Source organism: Onychomys torridus, chromosome 5 (genome assembly GCF_903995425.1).
Source record: "Onychomys torridus chromosome 5, mOncTor1.1, whole genome shotgun sequence".
NCBI lineage: Eukaryota > Metazoa > Chordata > Mammalia > Rodentia > Cricetidae > Onychomys > Onychomys torridus.
The window spans coordinates 36,661,462-36,684,161 of record NC_050447.1 but is presented as its reverse complement, the minus strand read 5'-3'; the positions used below and the strand labels follow the sequence as shown (position 1 = coordinate 36,684,161).

The window sequence follows — 22,700 nt, the reverse complement described above, 5'->3', positions numbered from 1 at the left end:
ATGGCTACAGGCACTGCAATCCTGTTGCTTTTGGGGGACTAACGAGGCAAGCTTCCTACCTGCCCACCACTCAGAGCGTCTACTGGACGCGGACAACCATCGCCTGCAGCAGGCAGGACCCACCTGTGTTGGATGGAGTAAAGCCTGGCAGAGAGGGGCTGTTGAGGCCGGGGAGCAGCACAGGAGGAAGGCCCTGGAGCGCTGGATACGTGGTAGGAAGGTTGAGAGCCTGGAGAGGGGCGTTGTCAAACATCCCCTGCTGTTGAGCTGCCAGTCCAAGGACCTCATTCGCCTTTTTAATCCGGTCCAGCTCTTGCTGAGCCATCAACTGGCGGACAGTGGCCGGGTCAAAATATTCTTTCTCCTTGTCCAGCTGGCTCCCAATGGTGTCCTTAACTTTGGAGATATGCTGTTGGGAGAAGATATGGTCACGTACAGACAGCCTGGCGCTGTACTTGATGCCACACAAAGTGCACTCTGTTTTGGGTCCCTCATAACTCGTTTGGTTTATACCAAAATGCTTGGCCATGCTTAACTTGGACTTCTTCTCTTTTGCCCGGGCATTCTGGAACCAGACCTGAACAACTCTCTTTGGCAGTCCAATATCATTGCCGAGGACCTCACACTCTAGCATAGTGGGTGTCCTGTAGTCATTAAAGCATGACTTGAGGACCTTCAGTTGCAGGTTGGTCATCTGCGTGCGAAAACGTTTCTGCCCAGGTCGATCCCCGCTGTCGCCAGATTTACCCGCAGAGCCGCTGGCCCCGGGACTTGGGGAGCAAGGGTCTGCCAGGCTTGAGGTTTCACTATAGTCCACTGTACCTTCATTGTCATACTCCTTGCTATAGAAGCTGGGGGCTGGGCTGACCAGACCAGACGACAAGCGGTCTTCGTATTCCGACATTGCCATCATGGCCGCTTTGGTCAGCCCCTCGCTAGGTGCGGAAGATTTGGTTTCGGTTGCTATTCCCGACGCGCTGTCGTTGTCGGCATTGCCCTCGTCGCCCGTGGTGGTGTCTGTGATGGCGGTGTTGACGGACGAGCAGTCGTCGTTGTCCAGCTTGGTTTGGTCAAAGTTCAGGTTAACCGAGGACATGGAGGGGCTTTCAAAGTCTTCAATCCCTTCCACCTTGATGGAGGAAGGACTGAGGAGAGTTCGAGGGGACAACTCCATGGTTTTACTCACGGGCGAGAGCGGCACACCCTGACCATCACTGCTGCTTGGGGGTAGGTGGGAAAAGCTAGTTCCGTCAAAAATATCCCCCTTCATCTGGAGGCCCCCGTCACAGTCCAAGAGCATGGCAGACAGAGTCAGGTTGTAGCCAGCTCTCTTGGCTTCATGCCAGTGCCGAGACCGGATATGAGCCTCGAGGGCAGTCTTGGCCTTGAAGAGTGCTCTGCAAAAAGGGCATCTCCTGTGGGCCTGCGCGGGGCCCACAGCCCGGAACTGGCCCTTCCTCTCCCGAGCTCGGGTGTTCTGAAACCACACTTGGACCACGCGCTTCTTCAGGCCCACCTCATGGGCGATGTGGTCCAGCATCTTCCGGGTTGGGTTGGAGTCCAGCAGGTACTTCTGGTAGAGGATCTCTAGCTGTTCTGGCGTGATCGTTGTCCTCAAACGCTTGTCCCGCTGAGGCTCTTCTCCCGTCCCGCTGTCGTTCTCCCCGGGGCTGGCGCTGGCCTTCTCCTCCAGCTTCCTCTTGAGGGTGTTCATGGTGGAAGTCGGCGTGGAAGGAGACGTGGCTGAGCTGGCAGGGAGCTGAGGTATGGCCCCCGAGAGCAGCTGGCTGGCCAGGAGCGGGTTACTGGGATCAAACAGCATGAAAGGCATATCCAACGACCTGTCCAAAAACTGGGGGTGGATGAACTGGTTCTGCGCGCTCAGAAAGTGAAGCTGCTGGTGATCCTGCCAGTGCTCGAAGGACGGGAACGCCAGCTTGCACTGGTCGCACTGGTAGGGGATCAGCTGAGGAGGTAGGTTTGCCAGCTGCTGAGGAGTGGATGTGTGGAGGGGCTTGAGGGGCAGATGGGAGAGCTGAGAAGGGCTGGGGCTTGACTGGGGGAGGGGGCACTGCGGAGGAGGGGCTTGCGGAGGCGGCTGCGGCGGCAAGGAGGGGGCAGCCAGCTGTGGGAGCTTGGGCTGGGGAGCGTTTGTCATCTGCTCGGGCTGCTCTTGCGGCTGCGCCTCTGGCTTTGGCTGTCCTGGCTGCTCTTGGGTTGGGTTTGGCTGTGCACTGGGAGGCTCGGCCTGCTTTGGTTTCTCATCGCTCGCCTCCGCTTTCGAACTGAAGGTGGCCAGTTCATCGGTCTCCGCCGTGAGCTGCAAGAACGCGGAGGGGGCCGTACTGGCTGATGGTGCTGGGGTGCTGTAAGCCTGTGAGGGCATAGGGGTGCTGCAGGAGGAGCTGGTAGGGGTGAGGATCTCCATGGCATCCATGGAGTCCTCATTTTGGCTGTCATCCTGCCCCTCTTCGTCCTCGTCCTTGTAACACAGCTTCTTCTGGTGTTTGATGAGATCAAAGATGCGCTGAAACACGAGGCTACATTTTTTGCACTGGTAATTCAAGTTGCTTGTTCGGATGTATCTGTCGTTGGTAAGCTCACGCCGCTCTCCATCCTTGCCCTCTCCCTGATTCTCGTAATTTTTCCTGGCCTTTTGTCGGGCATTTTGAAACCACACCACTATGACACGGGTTGGAAGGTTCAATAAATTAGAAAGTTGCTCAAATTCATCGTCCTTTGGGTAAGCATTGGCGTCAAAGAAGTCCTGAAGGACTCTGAGCTGGTAGTCGGTAAACCTTGTCCTTGAGGACCTCTTGCTTCCCCAGTACTCCTGCTTCTGGGGTTCTGGCGAAGGGGGCCGCGAGTCGATCTTGAGCTCCTCCAGACTGGTGATAGGAGGGTTGCTGAAGTTATACGGGGAGTCCTTGTTACGCTGCCGCTCCTTGAAGAGAGTGTTTCTGAACCAGTGCTTGATCACTTTCTGGGGCAAGCCGGACTTGTCCGCCATCTCCTTGATCTGCTCCTCGCTGGGGGAGTTGTTAATGTCAAAATATTGCCGGAGCACTCGGAGCTGGTCATCGGTGATCCTGGTGCGAGGCCTCTTGTTCTGCTGCTGGAGCAGGGTTGGATTGAGCTGGTGTTGGTACAGCTGGGCCAGATCAGCAGGCAAAGGCTCCACAGGGCCAAGCTGAGGGGGCAGCTGAGCTGGCAGAGTCTGCAGCGGCATGGTCTGCATCATCAGTGGCGAGAAGATGGGCAGCTCCATGGGCATGGAGAGCTGGGTGAGAGGCACGGAGGGCTGGGCCGGGGCGATGGTAGGCGACGTGATGGGTGGAGCGGATGCAGGGATGGCTGGCGTGGAAGCTGGCTGGGGGGGTGCGGCAGGAAGCGGGGGTGGAGGAGGTGGAGGTGGCGGGGGGGGGGGCTCTGGAGTCTGGGGCCTCAGCGGGTACAGTTTATCATAGTGCTCTCTGTATTGCTTGGCAAACCGCTCGAGCTGCTTGAAGGGGAAATAGTTCTGGTGCACATGTTCCTGGTGGCTCTTCAGAATCAAGATGTTGGAAAACAGCTTGCCACAGGAGTCACACTCAAGCTTCTCCAGGCCGTCCCCCTGCTCCGTCTTTCCATTCTTCTTCTGGACCTTCTGTTTGTTCTCATTGTACTGGATGACCAGCTCAAAGCCGAAGTTCTCCAGCAAGGCCTTGGTAGCATTTCCTCTGGCATCTGAAGCAATGCGTGGAGGAAGCAGAGAAGCCTCGGAACCACCCCCTGGTGCCAACTCTTTCTTCTCTTTGGCCTTCAAGGCATCTGGCAGTGATTCCTTTGGTCCTGTGGTACCCTCTCCCCCCTCCGGCCCCTCCCTCTCGCGCTGGCTCTCTTTTTCCTTTTCTTTGATGGCCAGTTTGTTTTTCTTTTCGGGGTGCTGGCTTGGCTGAAGGAGGGCTGGATGACCCTGGGAAAGAGAGAGTTGACTCTGCTGCTGCTGCTGCTGCTGCTGCTGCAGAATCTGTTGGTGGCTCTGCTGTGGGATCTGGACCTGGGCCTTCAGGTCTTCCAACAGGCCTGGGCCTGACCCTGTCAGCGTCAGAGCCCCGCTGGTCACAGGCAAGCTCACCTCAGGATTGAGCTGGAACTCTGCGCTGGGGATATAAAAGGGGAAGAGTAGGTGCTGCTGTTGTTGCAGCTGGAGCAAGGTCTCTGTGGTCATGGGAAAGTGGGGAAGGAGAGTGGGGTTAAAAAGCTGAGACTGGATCAGGGCAGCCTGCTGCTGCAACTCCTGCTGCAAATGGGCCTGAACTTGAGCCTGGGCCTGGGCCAGTGTCTGCGCTTGTTGTTGCTGCTGCTGCTGCTGCTGCTGCTGTTGCTGCTGCTGCTGCTGCCTGGAAGCAATCATATCTGCTAGCTTCTTCCGGTTGGCCTCCTTGGGCTCTGAAGGGGAAGTGATGTTGGCACTGATGGGATTCACCAGAGGCGGCATCCCCACACTCTCAGTGGGCACCTGGCTCAGCAAGCTGGAGCTTGGCGCCATGCCCGCACTGCTCGGATTGTTGGTGGCGAAGGTGCTGTTAGCCCCACCGGTGCTCACGGGACTTGGAGTGGAGGAGCTGAGGGACATGCTGCTGCTGTTCCCGGTGCCATTGCTGCTGCCGCCGCCGCCGCCGCCGCTGCCACCGCCGCCGCCGCCACTTGCGGCTTCCAGCTTGGCTGCTCGGGCCTTGGTCTGGTGCAACACGGACCTCATGTGGATCTCCAGCGTGGAACTCTGGCTGTATGCCACATTGCAGGTGTTACACTTGAATGGTTTGTTGTCCGGGCTGCTGGTGGGCTCTGGCTGGCCCGTGGCCGATTCTTGCAGGGCCCTCTTTAGCTTGTGCAGGTGGGAGACGGAATTGTAGTGCACCAGCAGGATGTTCTTTTGAGTGAAAGACTCCTTACAGACAGTACACTTGTAAGGGCGGGAAGGATCCAGAAACTTCTCCATGGTAAAGTTGGGGCCTTTTCGGAAGGGCAGAGCTCTCTTGGGCTCCGAACCCGAATCTTCCTGTACTGACCCGGAGTCGCTGCCTGCGGGGCTCTGCTTATCCTCCAGGTCACTCTCTTCCTCCTTATCTTCTTCAACAATTATGGTGTGGTCTTCAGCCAGGGCGGGGTCGCCCATCGCCAGGAGGTCCCCGTTGGCTAGGAGCCCTCCATAAAGCTGCTGGATGTCAGCCTCACTCAACTCCAGGTGACTCGTCTCAAGGTGTTTCTTCAGAGCCTGGAAAGTCCGGAAGCTGCGCTGGCAGAGGCAGCACATGGTGGCGGCCCTGATCACGTGGTACTGGGAGTGGAGCTGCAGCTTCTCGATGGTCTTGAAAGCCAGGCTACACTGGTTGCAGCGGTACTTGTACACGTGGCGATCGGACACAGGCAGCTGGGGCCTCTTGGCGTGCACCTCGTTGAAATGGCTCTGCAGGGCGGCGGAGGTCTTGAAGACCTGGTTGCACCCCTTCTTCCAGCAGAGGAAGCCCGAGTCTTCTCGCACGCCGCCGGGGTCAGCAGAAGAGGGTTTCAGATCTCCACCGGGCTCTGCGCTTGCAGACGGCGGCAAGATGTTCTTTCCCAGGTCCTCTGAAGTTTCTGTTAAAAAGAAACAAAACCAAACACATCGAGCCCAAAGATAAAGAAGGCCTTGTTCCCAGGGTGGCACTCAGAGCCACTCTTCTGGCCTGGCTTTACGGATACAGGAAACACCTGACCGAGTGCCAGCGTCTCTCCACAGGGCCCGACTCTAGAACGCATGCGCACAGAAACAAGGTGCGCATGGCCAGAGGTGAACAGGAGGAAAAAAACAGGTCCAATTCATAACATGCCTGTGTCATTTCACAGACCTGACAGTCTTCCAAATAGTATTTAACTCAGAAGCATCAGTTTCCCAAAGGGTAGTTTGAAGGTTACGGATCTTAATGGTGCCTCCGATGTTCGCTTTTCTTGGTTAGAAACATCTGGCACATTAGATCTGTTGTAAAGGACACCTGCACTAGTCCTAAGCTGTGAGGAGGTCACGCAGTTTGGGGTTTCTCAAGGGCATTTTGTCTTATGCTTAATGTGACTCCTTTTTTGTTTCCATTGCCGTTTCTTGAACCCAGGCCCTTGCTCCTGCTAACAGGTAAGTATTACTGTGGCTTTAGGATGTCAGCACTATTCAGTAAGCAGCTAAGTATTTCCAATTACTACAATACATTACTGTTTCTTCTTTAAACATTGAGATCATCATATCCATAAATACTCTGGCTCTTCCCAGGTCATCTGTCCACCTCTAATATGGACATGTCACAAAGGAAGAAGGCTAGGCACCAGCAATGTCGGCCTTAGATGTCCAAAGAGTGTGTTTAAGACGTAGGAGAGCTTCGCAGAGGCCTAAGAACCGCTCTGTGGCGTGACACCTGGGGCAGAAAGGGCCATGGCCCTTCCAAATGCTATGTTTACAATAAGGCACTTCCGGAAGACTCCAAGAATCCTATGCAAAGGCATCAGGAAAGACAACTGAGGGATCTTAAGATCTTCGAATGGCAGGTCTCTAGCAACTTAGTCCTTAACTGGTGCACTCGGGGGTAGGGGGGGGGGGGGTGGTGGTGGTGGTGGTGGTGGTGGTGCACGTACGTTGCATACCAGTATCCCATCGGATCTTACACACAGTCCTTTATCTTTAAAGCATGTGAGCCTACTGTCTACATGATACATCCTAAGACTAAAAGTGTACAGCTGTTGGTGATGAGACCCGCCAGGCCCATTCACCCAGGATCTATTCTAAAGAACCCCTGGGCCCTTGACCCATGAAAATGTTGACCCAAGAATTCACCGTGTTTCAGTCTGTAGGGAAAAGACTAATGCCACTAACCAGGTTGCTTTCCCGCCTCTTCCAAATTGGAATTCCCGTCTCGGTCTGGAACAGCTGCAGGAAGAAACATGCTGCTGGGCATCACCATCTCAGGAGTGGTCACCTGAGGAGAGAGAAGCAGAGAAGCCAGAGGAGTCAAGGCATGGGGAAAACAGACACCAAATACGAAAGGTTTAAAAATTATTTAATAAGCAAAATTAGCCTCCACCAGTTTTAAGCTGGGGGTGCCACTTTTCCCAGCTCAGTGAAGATTCATGTTTACTAGACAAAGCTCACATCAGTCAAAAGTGTTTCTACGGTTACATTCTGGACATAATTAGCAGTGCACACTTGAAGAATAATCTTATTATTAATATTTTTCTTTTATGCAGAATTTTGACTTTGATCACTGACAATGTTTTGTCATGGGCTGTGAAACTTCTTGTGCAACCAATTAGGTAGATAAGTTGAAAGGCCCACCTTAAGCTGCTGAAAACATAATAAGACCCTAATTAAATCATACCTAGTAAAGAACATGGTAATCTTGAAGCAGGGAGCATTGTAGCACTGTTTTCAAAATGTATTCAGGCAAGGAGAGGAGGGGAGTCAGAGTGAGGGAAGGGGAGAAGAACAAAGGAGGCTAAGGACACGCAGCCACACCGCAGGTCCTCCAGGAGACAGCACTGTAACCCTTTACAAGCTGCGAGCACGCACAAACAAGCATGCTTTGGAACTCACGAAAGTCAGGGTTTCATGTGAGCCTTTGTGCCTGAGGTACACAGCATCAGAGGGAACATGAGCCCAGCCGTGCAGCTAAGACTGCACTGTGTTGTACACCAGGGCACCCTCCCTGACCTCCAGACTAGGCTGTTAGCCCCTAATGGAGCATTTCCATAATTAGCCCCGATCTAAGTAGCTACATTTGAGGTCAGATCCTCAGACTTCTTTTCTCTGCCTCCCTGCTGTGTGGCCAGAAGCCAGTCCCAACAACTTATCACAGGCCTTCAGTACCCAGGGTAAGGAATAAGGGCTCTCCATCTAAAAAGCAACAATCTCCCTAAGATGCATGTGCAACCCACTGGTGGCCACATCCTGAAAATCAAATGATGCTCCCTTTCCCAGCAACCACCCACTGCCCGTAGCTCAGTATGAGGTAGGGGGCCTGTAGATTATCTACCTCATGGGGTGGGGGGGGGGGGGGGCATGTTAAGTGAGACATGATGGAGTTGGAGGACAAAATGGGGAGTAGGGAGTCGCTATGATCCTATTGTACACATGTGTGACATTCTTAAAACTAAAAGCGGGGGAAATACAGCACTTTCTCTTTGCCGGCCACAAGGCAGGAAAATGTGGCAGCAATAACAATGCGGAATGAATGAGAAACTGTCTTTGACAATCGGTGGAGAAGTAACAGGAGGTGGTGGCAGACTAACTGGCCCCACTGGGGGCCCTGCTGTGCCAACCAGACAAAACTTGGTTGCAAGAACCGTTTCACTTGGAACTTTGTGTAAAATTAATATTGTAAAAATATTTTAGTGACTAAGATGCCGGCCTTTCTCAGATGGCTGCTGGCATATTCTCTCCTGTCATCAACAACAGGTCAACAAGCAGAGGGAACCCACACAGCTGTGACCACTAACTGGCGAGAGCTCGCATTTAGGTGTGTGGCGGTTTCTTTGCAGCCCCAGAAGCCAACAGGTGCTCCAGAGAAGGGTCCTGAGAAGCCCCGTGCAGGGAGAGCAGGTGTGTGGCAGGTGAGAGTGAAGGGCATGTGCCCACCCCCAGACAGCTGCACCGCACAGTCTGCCAGCTGCTCAGGGCCCGCCACCGCCGCCGCCACTGTCCCGAATGGCGTGGAGACCGCCACACTCGTTCCAGCCATTTTCTTTTTAATAGAAAGCATTTCTGACCAGTGTGGTTGGGGAGTCCAGCGGGAATCCAAGGAGTGAAAGGTCACCGATTAATTTATAGTCCTCAGCCAAGGGAGAGCACGAGGTTGGGGGTAAGGGGGAGAAAGGGAAGGGAAAAAAGAGCCCCCCACCACCTCTTTTCCCCCCACCACCTCTTTCTTTTCTCAGTTGTAGCTGCAGGATCAGTCCTTTTTTGGGATCTTTAGGAATTATGAAAAATGAATCATGAGAAATAAAAAAAAAAGCCCTACAGAGTAAAAAAGAATAAAATTATCTAACACCTCAGCTGCACATCATTATAGAAAACCGTGGGCTTTTTATAGGCATTACAGTAAGGCAGACATCCCCTTAACAGACTCAGTACGACGGATCAGTAATTGTTTTCATACACTTTAATTAGAAAAACTCAGATGGCTATGAATAATAATGGAAAAGAGAGACTTTTGCACTTGAAAGGTTGAAGTCAATCAAGTGTGAATGACGGCAAAAAAGGGGGAAAAAAAGACACCAATTCATCAGCCCTCTGTTGTCTCGCTGCGACTTTAATCATAATTCCTGATTGGGATTCAAGGAGGCAGTAAGCAGCGGTTCTTTGTCTGCCTTCACCTTCCATCAATTAACTCTCCCCGAAATATAATCATCAACCTCACATGCTCCTCTGCATCTTAATCTGGCCTCCAAACCTGGAACTCCTGCCCCATGTGTGTTTAAGGAGTGACTTTTATCTACATGCCTTGTCTCATCTACACTATGCCCAACCTGTCCTGGGGAGGCAGGGAGAGAGTTGGCATATAAAATTTAATAGGCAAGAAATCCCCAGGAGGCAAAGCGGAAGATCCCTGAAGGGAACTAAGGGTCTGTGTGTGCATGTGTCTGAGCCGAGGTTGACGAGGAAGGAGCCTCATTGTGTAGACTACCAGTGAGGCCCCCATCAGTTCCCAAATATTAATATTTCTAGGCCTGTGTCTCTTCTTCCTTCGAGTTTACAGAGCTTTGTATTCCAAGCTTCTTTCTAAAGGGCCAGAAATGTAGTCATGCCAACAGCTCATGGAGGAGGAGTCCTGCTCAGTGAAGGGAGGAGTCCAAAGGTGGTGCTCCCTTAGTGGCTGCCTTGGCCGCCCTTGTTTTCCAATCATATTTGGCTCCTGGACTGCATGGAAGGTTCAGAATGTCACAGCCACAGTCTCTGTGGACCAAGCACATCAGCCCCTCAACTATGTGGAGTGAAGATCTGGGAAGGCTTTCTCTTCCAGCAGGTGCATCGAAGCAGTGAGTGTACAGACGGTCAAACCTGGCCAAGGGCCAATCACAGCCATTCTCCATGTAGCCAAATTTCCGAGACCCTCAAACCACTGGAGCCCAGCCCTGACTTTCCCACAGGTTAACACGTAAATAGATCTTCTCATGCTCTCTGCCACCGCTCGTCTCCTCAGGTGCCCGCCCTCTAGACCCATCCACACCTCCAATTATGGCCAGTACAACCATCAGCTCAGACACCTGCGCGCATGTGGACTGTTTTTCCGGGTGACTGTTTGTGGTAGTTTAAATGAGAAGTCTCCCGTAGGTAACACGTGTGAACACTTGCTCTCTAGTTAGTGGTGCTGTTTGGAGGCTGAGAAGGTGCAGCCTTGCTGGGAGAAGTGTGTCACCAGGGGTGAGCTCTGAGGGTTTACTGCTTTGCCCCACTTTCTGTTCTCCCCCCACCCACTTCCTCTTTCTCTCTGCTTTGTGCTTGAGATGTGACCTCTCAGCTTCCTGTGCCTGCTGCATGCCTCCCTGCCGTGATGGACTCTTCTCCCTCTAGAACCATAGCCAATCAAAATAAACACTTCTCTTTCAGAAGTTGCTCTTGGTCATGGTGTTTTATCACAGCAACAGAAAACTACCACACCTGCCTATCTATAAATACCAAACACGTGATGTCACATCTCTTGTCCAGGAATATTCAAAGAGGCTTAACATTAAGAGAGTTCTTCTGGTCAAGAAAAAAAAAATCAGTTGGTTAGAGCCATTACTCCCAAAAGATTAGTCTGGGCCGTGACACTTTGCTTTCTTCCCAGCTCTTCTGAGCCAAATGAAGTACAGTCCAGATTATGCATAGATGAAGGGAATGCTGGGAGAAACCCTTGGCTGAAAAGCAGGTACCGAAAAATCTGGAAGCAGAGGCTTTACTATCTTCCAAACAAGTGAGCAGGCATCATATTCAGTGAGAGAAATGGGGCGTTCCACTCCAAGGCTGTTCCTCTAGTCTAAGCGATCCTCAGAAGTAAAAGTAGAAACCAAAGGGTATCCCGTCAAGCCAAGAAGCTCCATGCATGCTTAAGCCATTCCAAAGCAGCAAAAGAGAAGAGCCCTGGGTGACTCCATTATCCATTTGCCTTCCACTTACTAGCCACTGGGCAGGACCTCTGCTTACACCTGTGAACTGCAGTGGCAATTCAGGGTTCCTGCTCCCAAGAAGCTCCCCACCCAGAGTAGCCTGGGAAGATGTCAACCTCTCAGAAAGTTCAATGACAGTTGTAGCCTCCAAGGAAAAACATTTGTGAGCACAGACTACCTCACATAATTTCAAGGAATCAATAGGAAAATCCATGGACTCAAGTGAATTTCCCCTGGCAAGCTAGAATCGGTGACATGGGTTCATAAATATACCCACTTCTAACCTCTTCCTAGTTCAATATTTTGGATTATAAATTAATCCCTTTCAAGTTTCTGTGCGGTGAGTGGACCCCAACACACCAAGAAGGCATCCTGTATACCCAAGGTCTTAGTAGTTCTGGTCCTAACCATGGTTTGAAGGGACTACTGCTCTTTGTCATTTCTTTGGGGGAAACTGCAGTTATGAAAATTAGTCAGCCTGCAGGTCACAGATGTTGAAGGTCTACATTCAACATCATGTGTAGTTCAGGTTATACCCTACTAACCCCCATGGTAGTAATCCTTCAAGTTTATCTGTCAAGGCTACCTCAAGATAAGGTGGCCTATATTAGATCAATACAATCAACACCTTCCATACGCTGGACATACGCTATCTTCTAAGAAACCCTAAGGAACCTGGCATCAACCTTCACTGACAGGGCATCCTTTCAAAAGGCTAACCAGTTCAGGTGAAAGGTAGATTTGCCAAGACCTAGATTTCCAGGAAAACCGGAAGCCTTAGGACTGAGTCACTCTCTACATCCTGGTCAATGAAGTGCAGGTTCTGTCTCAAAACTCTAGGCATTAAGTTAACACTTAACGGCTTTCAGGACTGGACTCCAGCTGGTGGTAAACAGAGTGCCGCCTGGTGAGAGAAGGCAGGCACTGGTTCTCTTCCTCCCCTGTACAGACCCTGCGGGGCCTACTAGCCATTTGCAGCCAGCAACCCTGGCCCCACTCACAGCAGAGCTTCAGAGTACCCCCTCTACTTTACTTCCTTCCCACTACGAGACTTTGTCTCTCTGTCTATGTAGCATCTTAATAATAATAATAATAATAATAACAGCATACTTTTTAAATTTTATTTTTTAAGACATGAAATGTCATATAGCCTGATACAAGCCTCCAACTCATAATCCTCCTGCCTGAGTGCTTGGATGATAATGATGTGTACCACCTGGTCTACTTGCAAAATTTTTTAATTGACACATCTAACTGTACAAATGTATGGGGCTCAACATGAAGTTTTAAAACACATATACTCTGTGTACTGATCAGATGAGTGTCTTGACATATTCATCTCCTCAAATATTTACCATTTCTTCAGGGAGCATTAGAAAGCTTCCACCTGAGATATTTACTGCTGTTGATGGTAGTTGGCCTACCATGCCACACAACACTGGACAGTTGGCCTACCGTGCCACACAACACTGGACAGTTGGCCTACTGTGCCACACAACACTGGACAGTTGGCCTACTGTGCCACACAACACTGGACAGTTGGCCTACTGTGCCACACAACACTGGACAGTTGGCCTACCGTGCCACACAACACTGGACAGTTGGCCTACTGTGCCACACAACACTGGACAGTTGGCCTACCGTGCCACACAACACTGGACAGTTGGCCTACTGTGCCACACAACACTGGACAGTTGGCCTACCATGCCACACAACACTGGACAGTTGGCCTACCGTGCCACACAACACTGGACAGTTGGCCTACCGTGCCACACAACACTGGAATGCACCCTTCCTATCCTCCTGTAACTCTGGATTCACTGACTAACCTCTCTACCTCCTCCCCACCCATTTCCTTTCTAAAATAGATTCTATGTGGTTGTTTATATAGTTATTTGCAATGTCTAAAACTCATACATACACACACAAACAAAACTGTAGGCTACGTTAACATTTATGCAGACCAGAATAAAAACACAGACCAGAACCACAGTTTAAAAACTGAGAATGAGAAAGATTGCTAAGAGGTGGGAAGGGAGACAAGAAACACCAACAGTTATACATGTGCATGTGTGCACACACAGCCAAGAGAGCCGAGGAAGAATGGACTGGAGAGCAGAGCTTCATTAGACCCCGAGAGGCAAGCAGTGGTGATATACCAAGGTCACTTCTAATTTAGACCATCTAATTGGCAAACAGCCTCCAAATGGCTATCATCTCACAGGGCTTGGAATTAATGAAGCCCGATTATTTTCATTACCTTCCTCTGAGATGGAGACAAAGTGAAAGCTGATACGCAGGTGGGTGTGACAGCCCCAGGGCTGGGGCGAGCAGAGGAGCCCCCTTGTGGGGGAGGGGGAAGCCTGCCCCTGAGATCCCCACATACAGAAGTGGAGCAGTCATAGACACTGTTTAGAGAGCACAGGAGACAAAACTACTGTCCCCAAAAGAGAGGCTGGAGGAAAACCCCAGGGAGGTAGGGCCAGGACCACAGGAGGGACATCTGGGCATGTTAATAAAAACGCGGAGTTAATTGTGGACCAGGAAAGAGGAGGAAGAGGAAGGGTTACAGAACAAGGTGTTCCTGGCTCAGTCTCATTGCAGCTGTGAGGTCCCATTTTGTTAAGTGATTAAGGAACAAAGAAAATGTCCTGCATTAATGATCTAGGATCCCAGTGGTGTGTCCTGTCACTAAGAAGGCACTGATCAATTAGAATAATTTAAGAGTATTGAAATGCATGGTGGGTGGTCTTTCCCATTCTTATTTAGGTGTCCTAGGCTCTCATCCCTCCCCCCAAAGAAGAGAAATACAGGGACAGAGTAGAAGCCCCCACATTTCCCCCAGTCTAAAGCCTTGTCTTGTCTGGAAATGAGACTTGGTGACTTGAAATCAACACGGGGTGGGGGATTGCCCAGCCACGTGTGGAGGAGTCCTTGTCTCATGGCCCTACAGCTTGAGGGATTTCCTTCTCTCTTAGGATGTGTAAAAGACCTTGTTGGAGCTGTTTCCAACCGGGCCATGCAGAAGCGGGAGCTGTGGGTGTGGTTTCCACAGCAGAGGGCCAGTGCTGCCAGTGTTGCCGGTAGAGAGCATTTTTCAAGCCCCCTCATCAGTAAAAAGAAGGGGACCCATGGAAGACATAGATATGAGATGCAGAGCATAAGCAAGCAGCTGTTACCATAGCAACAGACGTATTAGACACTGCAGGTTCCTGAAAGCTGTCTGATAAGGTATTATTAAATGAAGTCTCCTCAAAACACTCTCCATTTACAACGGAACGGAAAGGCATTGCGTAAAAAGTCATTTATTTCCATTTATCAGGGCAGAATTTACTTTCAGATGGACTGAAACCCAGTACAAGCTACTTCCTGAGGCTTCAGACCGAGGCACTGAGTAAAAATTCTTCAGAATGTCTAGCTGTATAGACCCCGGTTATATCCCACATCTGCTGGGGATCGTGCATCTGGGGACCTTGGCCAGCTTTTCCTGTTCTACAGCCAAAGCCACCCGCCTCCGCCACTCTGCTCACTACCCTTTGCCTTGCCATCCAGGATCCCAGAGACACAACTTCCTCCTCTTGGAGGATGAATGAGCAGACACACGGGCTGCTCCTTCACCATGAAACACAGGAAGCAGACTTGGTTTAGAGGCATCCTCATCAGATCGCTTCCAGAGCGCGCTGCTCCACTTGGCGAAGCACAAACAGATAAACTGTCAGAAAGCCTAACCAATACTTTCCTGGGGCCAATTTTCTAATAAAATGACTGTGAAATACCCTTCAGGGACACGATTTTAACCACAGGTTCATTATCATCACTTAGTTGTAGAACAACTGCAAATTCCGTCTTAACACCAAACTTTTCAGAAGAACAACTCTGGCGTCTGACCAAGATCAGTAGTCTAGCCATCCAAGAGGATTCTGGGTTCACCCTAGAGAACTGCGGCGAGTTCCCCCCTGCCCTAGTGGTTCATCTGTTCAGGATCCAGAAGGACACACACATCACTTGCAAAATTATCCTCACGGTTAGAAGAACCAGTCCATGGGACAGGCCCGTCACGACTCCAGCTTCCCAAGCAGACAGCGGTGCATTTGAGCAACCCCATGTGTGCTTTGAACCCACCTCCCACACGCCTCACTTCTTCCAACTGCCCTTCACAATCTATTAGCCCACTGACACTAGCCAACTGATTTCCCGTAACCAGCACATTTCCCATAACCTGCACACTTCTCAGAAACATCCAGAAAACATCTCTGTTTGGAAAGCTGAGGCACACGAGGTTTCTGTACAAAGCATGGGGTTTTTCGGTAGTAGTTTCTCCTACATAATCTCATCGCTGGGGGTTCAAGCACAAGCTAATCAACTAGTCCTCCCAGCAAATCACGTGTTCTCTGGCACCACCAGGCATGCGTCTGTATCTGCACACTGCTACCAGGAGGCCCGTGACAGTGCTTACTGAGGTTCAGGGTGCACAGAATGGGCTCAGATGGCTGTGGCCTTGTTTTCAAAAGGCTGAAAACCACTTCTTGACAAAGTACTACTTAGTGGGTCACTTCCAGGATGCTCTTAGGGCTTGGGCCCAAGCAAACACCATAGTGAGAACTGCCCTTGAAGGTTCTACTGGCAAAAGATTCATAGTGATCCTGAAAATTACCACTTAAAATTTGTCTTTAGTTCTGTTATAAATACATGACCACCTAAACTGGCCGGTGGTGGTGCATGCCTTTAATCCCAGCACTCCAGAAGCAGAGGCAGGAGAATCTCTGTGAGTTCGACGCCAGCCTGGTCTACAGAGAGAGTTCCAGGACAGCCGGGGGTACACAGAGAAACCCTGTCTCGAGAAACCAAAATAAATAAAACTAAAACATGACCAACAGTGGATATCTGAAATACAATTTACACGCTAGTAGTGAGGGCTATAAAATTGTTTAATTATCTAATGTGTACCAGGCTTGGAGAGTACTATAGGTCCACAGTGGCCATACTGGATCCATATTAAACAACAAAAATAACCATCCAGGAAGAAAAAAAAAATGTAGCTAAGTAAAGAAAATGATTGTCTCCCGACCTTCAGTGCCCAGGAAAACCCTTTATTTCCATGGCCATGCAGAAACTTCCCCTCTTCCCAGGAGGAGGACCCATTCCACTTACGGAGAATCTTTCCACAGAGTTTCCCAACCTATCTGGGAAATGCCCATGGAAAGTGAATTCATGCCTGAAAGCTCTCTGGACGGAAGCTATATGCTTTAGAGTTTTCCATTGGCCATTTCATGTCCTCTTGGCACATCAATCATCACGACTAACCATCCTTATACAACACAATTCATTAATTCTACCTAACTAAATGGAAATGCCCTCAAAGTGATGTGCCTGCAACCTGCACATTCAACATGGGATTCAGGATGGACTACCTCTCTGGGAATTTCCGCATGAAATGTCAATCGCATCAACTTATTATCCCACTGCTGAACCAATGCTAGATTGGAGGTGAGAATAAGCTCTGCTTCTTCCTCTTCTTTGTCCTCCTCTGGTGACCAGGACAGGACTCTCCTAGCCACCCCGGCAGAGCTGGAAGTGACACTGCTTCCACCTCCAGTGTTTTGAAGCTTGCACACTATGGTTAGAATTAAATGGTAACACTGATCTTTCGGCCATGTCTGTGCTGGCCATTTAGGAGTTAGCCTTTCAGTACTTACAGACATCACAGCATCGTGTCAGATGTAAAGCCTGCATTTGTGAACTGGCATGTCATACCCAAATGGATGACTTTTCTGCTCCGAGAACAAAATACCAGTTGAGAAAGCCTCACACATCCAGCGTTATACCCAGAAGTGAAAAATGTGGGTTCAAATCTTATCTGACCAGTGACACACGGGGTTGGACGGCTTTGTTAGGATGACTTTGTTAAGACTCAGTTTCCTTATCTGTTAATGTGTCAAAATTCCTCACACAGTTGGCTACGAGGGTGAAACAAGGCATAATCAATGGAAGAGCCAGGCAGACCCAAGACTGTGCAATAAGGACCTGGAGAATCTGAATAACAACTTCTCGAATCAGGGCCACAGCCCTACCTACCACGCTTACACCAAGTGCAAGACAGGTACAGTAAAACCTCAGTCACAGAACTGGGACAATTTCCTCATGCTGCCAACCTTACACTGGCTTTCTTGGCCAACAAACAGACCTTATTCACATCACTGCATGACTTCTGACCTCTGAAGGAGAAGCTGCAGGGTCCCCCCTCTTGGCTGCCTTACCGTCATAATGAGCTTCTCCACGCAGTCAGGGGCCACACTGTGGAGGTGAGTGAGGTGCAGCTGGAGGTGGATCTTGTTGTTGAGCATGTCTTGGCACAGGGGACAGCGGAGCATGGGCTGTACCGAGTGCTGTGTCATGGCGTGCACCCGGAGCCGGTTCACGTCAGCATTGTTATACTTGCAGTAGGGACACTGGTACATCTGTGGGGATACACCCACCACTCGGATTGAATCGTCTGTTCCCTCCCAAAGCTGTCTGCCCAGAATCCCCACTCACCCGAAAATTCATTCCCACCAACACCTAAAATACCTCCCCCCACAACAGCATTCACTCCCATCACCATCTAAAACACTCCCCCACACACAACAGCAGACCCCTCTGGCCTCACCTGCTCCGCTTTGACCTCCTCTGATGTTTTCGGCCTCTTCGAAGAGGGTGGAGTCTCGGAGCTCCCTGGGAAGGGGATGCGCTTGGAGGCTGCAGGAGAATCTGTCAACTCCTTCTCTGCCTGACTGGATGACACTGGAAGAGAAAGTAGAAGATACAGTCTAGTGGGCAGACCAGGTCAGCTGGAGGAGGCTCTGTGTTGGATGAGGAGCCACACTCCAAAGTGACAGCACACGAGCTTCTTAAGACACCAAACTTCAGGAAGGATGACTTACCGTGCACATTGGGAAAAAAGCAGTATGTGTTTCTCACCCCCACCCTACCCCCATCAACTCCTGTTACTCCCTTAACAGCTGAATGTCGGACAGAGAAGGGAAGAAATTCAGTAAAAGGCCCTGATGTTAGGCTGGTCTAAATTCAATCTCTTCTAATTTCCCACCATCGAAACACAGCTTGACGCTTTATATGGGGTTGGGAGAGAAAAGCTGGGCAGGTGGCAGAGTGTCACCAAGTGCTTTACCAGCCTGCGTACCAGACACACCTGGAGACGGAAATTTCTCCAGTCCTGCCTCGCCCAGTAGGCTGGAGCAATCTTTCCCACCTGCGGCCCCACAGCCACTTACTAATAATCATTCAGAGGCTTATAGTAATTACAAACTGTGTGGCCTAGGGCTTCAGCTTTTTGCTAGCTAGCTTTTTCATCTTAAATTAGCCCATTTCTGGGCTGGAGAGATGGCTCAGAGGTTAAGAGCACCGACTGTTCTTCCAGAGGTCCTGAGTTCAATTCCCAGCAACCACATGGTGGCTCACAACCATCTGTAATGAGATCTGGCGCCCTCTTCTGTACACATAATAAATAAATAAATCTTTTAAAAAATTAACCCATTTCTATAAATCTCTATGTTGCCACGTGGCTGTGGGGCTCCTGGTCTGTGACATCTTGTTGTTCCTTGGGGCGGTGGGTTCGGGTCTCTCTGACTCCACCCTTCTCTCATTATCTGTTTTGGATTTTCCTGCCTGGCTCCACCCTGTCCTGCCATAGGCCTATGCAGCTTTATTTATTATCCAATGGGAGCCACACATATTCACAGCTTACGGAAAGACACCCCACAGCACACACCACTTCAAAGACCTGAACAACTGTGTGCTCCCAACTTTACTGTCCCACCTCTTGGAATCACGACAGCGCCACAGGCTTAGTGGACATCTGCATATTAACGTGTTAAAACTGAAATCTGGGTTCAGCAGCTTGCTTTTGGGGAGGCACTAATTGAGGAGCGGAGGAGCTAGACAGGGCGCCGTGGACCCAAGTTATAACTGAAACAGTGCTGCGGGTGTGCCAGGTCCTCAGAGTGGCTGGAAAGAGGGACGCGCCCTTCCTGCTTACAAACCGTTCTTCATACCGCCCTGCACTGCTAAAAGCCCCCAAACAAGATCCCCCGAACAAGATCCCCAACAATCCACCCAGAGCAGCACAGGAGGGTTGAACACCCCACAGCAGGGACAGAGGGGCCGGCAGAAGGGTTTGCAGGAAGCAGAGCCCTTGGGAAGGACATATTGGGCGGAAGATTGAATGGGGAGAAGAAGGGTTCCTCTAGCATACACAGAGACTCCTACATAACCATGTAGGAGGTTTGCTCATCCCGATCTCCCTGCCAACTAAGGACTGGTGTTCTCATTTATTTTGGATGTGAAATTCCACTTTTTCAGAATGTTGCTTAAAGCAATAAGGAAAAAAACAAGCAAACAAACAAAACCCAAAACAAAACAGAAAATGGGAATCCTTATTCACCAATGGTGGTGGTGGTAGTGGCTTAAATTAACAGTCATTACGGAAATCAATTTGAAGTTTCTCAAATAATTAAAAGTGGAACTACTGTATGCCCCAGCTAGTTGCTCCTGGGCATACACCCAGAGAACTCCATACCTGACTGCCGAGACACTTGCACCCTTGTGTTTATTGCTGCTCTATTCACTATAGCAAAAAAATGGACCACCCGAACTGTCCACCAACAGGTAAATGGATAATGAAAATGTGGTACATAAAGTGGAATTGCTTTCAGCTCTAAAGAAAAATGAACTCACAAAATTCACAAGAAAATGGATAGATGTTTAATATTAAGCCAAGTAACCCCGTCTCAAGAAGAAACAAAAACAAAAGTATACCTTCTCTCTCAGATGCAGATCCTAGCCTAGAAAGTGTATATGAACGTATGTGAACCAGTGTGACGTGGGAAGGAGACTAAGAAGGGTAAATACTAGATGATGAAGGACAGAATGCAGGTAAAGGACACGGACTGTGGTGGAGGATATAAAGCTAGCTGCCTTTCTGTTTCTAACTGTTACGGATTTTTCAGGCTTTTGTAGTGGCTGAGTGTATAAACCGCAATCAACAGTGAAAATATGAAGTGAAGCTTCGTCCGCAGGCGAACGGCTGATCTAACTGTGTGACGTCCGCAGGCGTGTATGGACTGGTGCAGGGCAAGACCTTGTTTGAGTGGCTTCCTTGTAGCTGCTGCTGTTTTTCATTTGCAAGCTCTTTGAAATAATTTTACATAAAAAAAACTGAAAAAATTATCACTGCTATTACAAATGATACGACTCAGCACTAAGCCGCTGTTTTAGGAAGCCCCTTTTATACCACAGTAGATCAGATTTCTGTCTCACTCTGTTATCTGAGATGCATTTTCACTTATACTTGACTTTGAAATTGCTTCTGTTTTGGACCTCAAGGTACTGCTATTTTAGATACTTTCTTACAATTTTTTTATTGTATTAAATTTTCTTTACTTATTGTGCGTGTGTGTGTGTGACATATGCTTGCACACACACACACACACACACACACACACACACACACACACACACACAGGTATGTGTAGATCAGAGGGCTGGAGTTGGTTCTCACCTTCCAACATGTGGGATCTGGATTTTGAACTCGGGTTGTGAGGCAACTTGGTGGCAAGTGCCTTTACCCGCTGAACTGTGCACTTTAATAATAAATAACTCTAAAATAATAAATTTTATTCACTGAAATCATAAGACCCTACAATTTTTTTTTTTTTGAATTGCCAAATACAAGAAATATTCCAGGAAGTTGATGCTCTTCCCAGAATGTATATTTTGTGACCTTTAACCCTGGTATCTTGGTAACCTGGTCTCCTTAAGTTTGCAGGGCATCTATTATTTAAAAAGTACAAAGGCAGGCATATTACACACAGACCCTCCTCCCCTCAGCACAGATTCATAACAGTATTTTAATCTGTCTCGGATCGACTTCAAAACCATTTTGCTCTTAATGGGAGTTATTCATTTTCGCTTGAGAGGTAATACATGACGGCTGGATATTTAGTGTGATGGACTGGCTGCTGATTAACTAGGTGCTGTAACATTTGAGACCCGCTCCCCCATGGCCCATTTCCCATCTCCTGGCCCCCAGCAGAAGTGATCACACAACCCTATGTCTCAGGACTCTGGCTCTGGAGTGTTACAGCCCCTAACACTTCCACAGCCAGAGTGCTTCTTCTGCCATGAGCGGGGCCCTCATCTCCCACACACTGTTCCGCAAGTGTACACAGGGTGAGTGGAAGCCACCAATGATACTCCTCACAGGCTTACCTGCTGTCCACCCATTGGAGTGTGGTGGACCCCCCACACCCTTAGAGAGGACTGACAGCCCCTAGCTTCTCAGTTCCGGATGGGAAGGAGCTTCTCAGCTCCTCCCGGTCCATGCTAGAATGTTGACTGGCTTGGTCTTGAGCAGGTGTGGAGGCAACCACAGTTGCATGTGTGTTCATGGGTGCAGTGGTCCCATCATAAGATATTGTTTTTGCTTTGGCCTCATCCCCGAAGTCCACAGACAGCACAAATCGGAGTCAAATGGGTATAATGATGACGGCGATGATAAATAACATAGGGCATGAAGTTGGGAGGGATGGGAGGTGGAGCTGGATCTAAGAGGAGCTAAGGGAAGGAACTGGGGGTGAATATTACCCAAACACATTGTGTGAAACTCTCAAAGGATTACTAGAACTATTTCTAAAGCTTAGTCGTCCCTAGTCACCCTCTTTGCTCCCTTACTTCCATCCCTAAGCGACAGGCATTAGGTTAGACTCGGAACTTACCATAGAGAAGGGGAGAGCCACCTGCAGCTCCTTCCAGCGGAGGCAACAAGGTACAGGTTTGACTCCTGGTGCCCATCCCTGCCCAGTCCTGTGACTGCTATGGGACAATGGCACTGCCTGCTAGAGGCCTCCAACACCTGCCACCCCACTACGAGAGGAGGCGACTGGCTGCTCAGGAGCGTGAACGAATGGGCAAAGAGGCTGAGACCACCCAACCCGTCTGTCTATCTGAGCCGAAAAGCAGCCTCCGCTTCCCTGAAGAACCAACGAGCCCATCCTCTCCCTTCAACTCGAACGCAGGGGGTGTGGTGAGGGGCAGGGGGGACAGCTCTGGTGTCTGTAGCTACCATTCTTTCCCTTTGCCTGGTGGGGGGATCCTTCTTGTTCTTCTCCCCCGCCCCCAACTCCCAACTGCTCTTGGACTCTAAAGCTTCTTCAGTCACCTTGAGCCAAGGAGCAGTCACAAAGTGTTTTAAAAAGTCAAGTCAAATCAGCACACTGGCCCCCTCATTCATCCTTCCTCCAGAAACAGGACAGCCCGGCTGTGTATGAAATACCACACCCACATGTACACAACTTCCAGGTTTACCTATTGTCTACCCGGGACAACTAACACTGTTACTAAATAAAGTCTGCCCAGACATGACCCTTGCAGCTTACCAAGTCCTTTATTGAGAGAGAGAGAGACAGACAGAGAGAGAAGCATGTCTTCAGTCTCCAGCATTTCCCTGGGAGGTGTGGGGAGACTGCTCCTCAGAGTGAGGTCCTCCCTTAATTGAC

At 49.9% G+C, this 22,700-nt stretch overlaps 1 protein-coding gene across 1 annotated transcript in view; it reads right to left on the bottom strand.

The window, feature by feature from the left end:
- Positions 1 to 22,700, bottom strand: part of Zfhx3 (zinc finger homeobox 3) — a 239,973-nt gene that overhangs the window by 5,495 nt on the left and 211,778 nt on the right. Inside the window, exons 6-9 of the mRNA XM_036187532.1 lie at positions 17,798 to 17,931; positions 17,409 to 17,609; positions 6,884 to 6,986; positions 124 to 5,622 (exon numbers count right to left, since the gene is read on the bottom strand). Of these exons, the coding sequence (XP_036043425.1) occupies positions 124 to 5,622; positions 6,884 to 6,986; positions 17,409 to 17,609; positions 17,798 to 17,931 (5,937 nt within the window). The remainder of the gene's footprint in view (positions 1 to 123; positions 5,623 to 6,883; positions 6,987 to 17,408; positions 17,610 to 17,797; positions 17,932 to 22,700) is intronic.